Source organism: Asterias amurensis, chromosome 18 (assembly GCF_032118995.1).
Source record: "Asterias amurensis chromosome 18, ASM3211899v1".
Taxonomy (NCBI): domain Eukaryota; kingdom Metazoa; phylum Echinodermata; class Asteroidea; order Forcipulatida; family Asteriidae; genus Asterias; species Asterias amurensis.
In genome coordinates this window covers 6,098,347-6,104,086 of record NC_092665.1, presented here as the reverse complement: position 1 = coordinate 6,104,086, position 5,740 = coordinate 6,098,347, and the positions used below count along the sequence as shown (strand labels likewise).

The window sequence follows — 5,740 nt, the reverse complement described above, 5'->3', positions numbered from 1 at the left end:
GGACAGAAACACACTGTTCACTGATTTACACTAAACTGACACTGTTCAAAGATAGTAGACCGTTTCTCATTAACAATTACTTGCTGAGGTGCTGTAGTTTTTGAAAAATTAGAAAAACAATGTTAGGGAAATTGTTTAGCTCGTAAACTGTGTTAAGCAGTAATGATATTTAAAAACTCATTATATATACAAACGGAATAAAAAACAAAACGATCGACTGATATTACGTCAATGTTTATTCCTTAAAATGTAATTATTTAAACAAAAATACACTATTTCTAGAACTATGATATATATCTTAACGTATCACACTAAAATAATGATTAACAGTTTGTTGAGAAATAACGATTTGTAGCAATATATGTATCAAATATTATGTCATGTATTCTAACGTTAATGCAAACATTAAACACAAGTGGTTTCGACGACCTCTAATGTTTTTTGTTTAATTTTACTGCCAACGACACTTTTATGTAGTAAGGGAGATCAAGATAAAATGCAATGTTGTGTAACCAGCTCATGAGGAAAATTGTATTATCCAAATTCACAGTAAGATGGTGCTTTTTTGTTGGTAAACCTTCTTGATACAGCAAGATTGGTTTCATGCCGTTTTGACGGTTAAACCAATCGCTGTACAGACATAAACAAACTCACGCAAATCTACGAGAAAGAGTTATATATTTCACAATATTGAGACGTGTTCGGGAAAGGAAGACACAAAAGAAATGTTTTCCAGGAACTTTAAAACGCTATGACCTTTAGATCAGAAGTTATCATTATTTGTTTAATATCATAATATATCAACATAAGACAACTGTTACCAGTTGTTAGGTGAATTATTTGTATTTTGTTGCTTCAACAGGGTACAGCCTTTTCCACCAACTTAAAATAGTTGAATAAAAATTGCCGGTATAACCGGCGGCCATAATGAATTTCATCAAGGAATATAAAGTTATTATATGTTTGTATCTACTATTAACTAAACTGTCGGTTTTTTATTGCGTAGTTTTATTGTGCATATTAGTTTTGGAAAATGAATGTCGTAGAGTCGTTTCAAGGACTCATCATTGCACCCTCGGTAGAAATATAAAATTTTCCCGAAGATGTGATGAAAAAAAAAAGGAACTGATATTTATCGCACTATTAACGTGACAGAAAAAACAACACATTTTAATGTTTTCGTCACAATAAACACGTTTGCAATACCACGCTCTAAAACATAACGTTTTTAATCAAACTAATTGTCCTACATGCATCAAGACAACTGCTAATTTATTATATTCATCTAAACAAACTGCCCCATCTAAACACAATTAACTAGGTGATTATTGTATTTCGAAACACATAAAGCGTTATATAAAACAGTAAAACGTTTCCGTGTGTTTTTATGTTTGATTTAGATTTCGTACAGCAGGAACCCAGTAAAAGACGTGTGATGGTCAGAGTTACTATGTACTGAACCGCGTACAGCTAAGTGAACTTGATCTCCATAGTGCAGGGGAATTACTGCACTGCTGCTCACTTGATGATAATCTGTATCGTTTACATACCCTATGACAATGGTGTTATCGTTCTTCCTCAGCATGACATATAGGTAAGACCCACTTGGTGGTTTCCGGACTGAGAACATAAATACATATACCCCAGGCACATTACACGTAAACGCGCCGTTATTCAAGTTGAAATCAGTCCCTTCCTCTGAAAACAGTAACTCTTCAAAGGGCAGAGGATCATAGTCGGATAGAGGGTTGAAGGCGGTATTCCTCACTGCAGTGAAGGCGGACCGTCGCGTACTACATTCACCTGCTTCACCAGTCTGTCCAGCTGGTCCAGGTTCACCTCTCTCTCCCTTTAGACCATTCGTCCCAGACAGACCTCGAAGTCCCTTTCTGCCCTGTTGACCGACTTCTTGCTCTCCCTTCAGTCCATGATCCCCTTTAGCGCCTGGCGCACCAACCAGTCCATCTGACCCGATGTCTCCATTTCCCCCGGGCTCACCTGCTTCGCCGGTCTGTCCAGCTGGTCCAGGTTCATCTCTCTCCCCCTTCAGACCATTCATCCCAGACAGACCTCGAAGTCCCTTTCTGCCCTGTTGACCGACTCCTTGCTCTCCCTTCAGTCCATGATCCCCTTTAGCGCCTGGCGCCCCAACCAGTCCATCTGACCCGATGTCTCCATTTCCCCCGGGCTCACCTGCTTCGCCGGTCTGTCCAGCTGGTCCAGGTTTACCTCTCTCCCCATTCAGACCATTCATCCCAGGCAGACCTAGAGGTCCTTGTTTCCCTGGTTGACCGACTCCTTGATCTCCCTTAAGTCCAGTATCCCCTTTAGCGCCTGGCTCACCAACTAGTCCATCTGACCCCATGTCTCCTTTAGCCCCGGGTTGACCTACCTCACCAGGGGACCCTACAAGCCCTTGACCATGGTTCCCATTTGACCCGGGAATTCCCGGTATACCGGCTGGGCCCCGGCAGCAGGAGTTACACGTTATCTCCGGATCAGGTGAAACGGCTGTTTTAGCCACCATGAACGGAACTTGCAAAATACCAAGAAGAAGGGTCACTGTTGCTATGGTAATCTTCATCTGTAATTTAATAGGATACATAAAACAAACGATAAAAATCATGCAGCCACAGGGGGCGCTGCTCTAGCGGTGACCACCAGTTTTTTGTCAGCTCCAATTTATTCACGTTATCCATGTGTTTGTGGAAGTTCTTTATCGCTACTTTCCACATTAACCACGTTTTAGTCAATTTGTGTTTCGCTGGAATGAGCATGTGTGTGTTAAATTATGTACCTGGCCGTATTGATCGTAAGTGTTCTGTTGTGTTGAGCTAAATAATCGCTCCACACAACAAAGTGGCTACCGCGACACACTTGAGTACCTACTTAGCTTACGGCAGGGTGCCGTTGGCTCGTTTGATCTTTAACATACTGAATATCGTGTTGAAATGCTCCCCAATGACACCCGAACAACTGTCAGACAATTATAAACAACTTTAAAAGGAGAAAAAGAGGAAATATGGGTGGTGAGGAGAAAGAAATTTAATCAGACCGGTAGAATCTTTCTCCCAACAATGGTATTGTCCATTGCCGTTCCCTATGCCCCAAAATGGATGAGCTCGTTTAATCACATTCGTAAACACAGAGACTCTGGTATCCTTCACCGAGACATTGTTAGACAATACAACCCAGAGTAATGATCTCCATATAGACGGCTTTGGATCTCGGATTCGACTTGACAGAGATTACAAAATTACATGGAAGATACAGGGTGGGGCGCGTATGCCTCTATATTAACAAGAGATGGTGCAACATAGTGATTGTTTGAGATAAAACTAACACCCTATACATTGAGCTCCTGTCCGTATCACTTCGCTCATTTTATAATCCAAGAAAGATTCCTCAACTTGTCTACATTGTGAGGATTTCTCCTCGTGTAAAAAGATACGATATCTACGAATAGTCTAACTACTGCATAGCGCGCAGCAGCGTATTGCATGGTACCTCGACGTTTGAAATAATAACTGCACTTGGCATCACTGTATTCTCCTTCGAACCCGATTAGTGTATACCGATTTCCCAATACGCTGCCACTACTTAATTTCATCAAAAGTGGTCGTCCGGAACACGTCAAATAATTTCGACATAGGTTCAAAGCATAATACAAAGACGTATATCGGCGTATTTAGCCGTGATCTTAACTTACGGCACTGTCACACCTTGACGTTTTAGTCAGCGTATGCCGACGTATGACAATTTCTCTTAAACGTTGGCATCCGCTGAACTTTCGATGGACTTTTCAATTTTGAGCGTATACAAAGCCTATTCATAACGAGTTGGACGTATGCAGACCGTAGTAGTAACTTACATAGGACGTTTCCATAGCGAATGCTTAGCGTGTTGCCAGCGTTCACAACTTATGTCCTACGGTAATCTAACTACTGCATAACGCGCGGCAGCGTATTGCCGGCGATCACATCCAGTTGCCTACAAAGAGGGTGCCTCTCGGCGATTGAAGTAATAACTGCACTTGACAATGTAGTATCCTCCCGCGAACCCAATTTGTATCCGATTCACATAAACGCTGTAAATACGCCATTATACGGTAGCTGTAAGTTAGAATCACGTTCATTAAGTTATGTGGTCGTCCGGAGCACGTCAAATACGTTCGAGGTAGGTTCAAAGCACGTTACTACTATTACCTGTTAAGGCCCTGTCACACCTTGACGTTTTAGCAAGCGTATGCCGACGTATACAAAATTGGGGCGAATACGCTGGCGTACGTCGAATAAGTTATGGGTAAGTTTTGTATAAGTTATGAGCACGCTGAAACACGCCGTGTACGTCGTAGTAAGGCGAGGTCGTCGAGAAATTGTGTGCATGCACAACAAAATCTAAGTGTGCCAGCGTGTGGTTCATAAGTTCTGCATAAGTTGTAGGTGCGTTATACAATCGATGACGCACGTTCACACACGTTACTTGTAAGGTTATCAGAAGTCGACATACGTCGATATAATGTCTAGCGTACCAAAAACGTATTTCTGATAACCTATATGAGTAATGTGCTTTGAACTTACGTCGAACGTATTTGACGTGTTCCGGATGACCACAGAACTTACTAAACTTGTTTCTAAACTTACAGCTACCATTGACAGAGCAATGTGAATGGGTACATAACATTTGGGTTCGCATGAGGATTAATACGATCAAGTGCAGTTATTATTTCAATCGTCGAGAGGCACCCTCTTTATAGGCTACTATATGTGATCGTCGGCAATACGCTGCCCCCGCGCTCTATGCAGTAGTTGGACCATCGTAGAACATAAGTTGTGAACGCCGTCAACACGCTAAGCATTCGTTATGGAAACGCTCTGTGTAAGTTACTTCTACGGTATGCATCCGTCCACCTCCTTATGAATACGCTTCGTATACGCTCAAAATTGAAAAATCCATCGATAGTTCAGCGTATGCCAACGTTTTAGAGAAATTTACAAACGTCGGCATACGCTGACTAAAACGTCAAGGTGTGACAGGGCCATCATGAGCCACACGACTTACATCGACCGGTATATCAGCGTGTTTCATCGTGCTCTTAACTTATACAAAGTTATCCATAACTTTGACGTACACCAGCGTAGTCGCCAACATTGTCATACGTCGCTATACGCTGGCTTAAACGTCAAGGTGTGACGGGGCCTTTACCCATATTTATTCGACGTACGCCAGCGTACTCGCTAAAATTTCATACGTTGACATACGCTGGCTAAAACGTCAAGTGACAGCACCTTAAGACAGTGTGCCACCATGTTTTGGCTAACAAAATATGCTGTCATAGTTTTAAACTGTGTCATTATTGTCGTAACAATAATGGAGGATGGTAACAATTTGTCCCCAAACAAGAGGACTCGATTATCATGGTAAAATAAAACAATTAATGTTGCATGCTCCGCCGTGACGGGGTCCAGGTTTTGTGTAAACTTTTGGGGCAAACAGGCAAACTCGGCTTCACCTCGGTTGCCCCTCCCCACGTCGGCTGTACAAACCACCGATCACCATAATAATTGTGAAAGTGTTGCATTATGTTCAATCTTGTTTTGTTTTACCCACAACATAAAAGAAAATAACAAAGTCACACAATGCCATTTAATCAGTACTTGTTGTTAATTTTGTTGACAGCTTTTGGATGAAGAGTACACACACATTAAAACGAGCAGAATATCAAGCACATTCAACTGAA

The 5,740-nt window shown here is 41.7% G+C and overlaps 1 protein-coding gene across 1 annotated transcript; it reads right to left on the bottom strand.

The window, feature by feature from the left end:
* Positions 1-1,396: 1,396 nt before the first annotated feature.
* On the bottom strand, positions 1,397-2,584 carry LOC139950958 (uncharacterized). Its single transcript, XM_071949791.1, has 2 exons — positions 2,071-2,584; positions 1,397-1,875 (listed from the first exon to the last, which is right to left on the bottom strand). The coding sequence occupies exons 1-2, from the start codon at positions 2,582-2,584 to the stop codon at positions 1,397-1,399; spliced, it is 993 nt and encodes a 330-aa protein (XP_071805892.1).
* Positions 2,585-5,740: the final 3,156 nt, after the last annotated feature.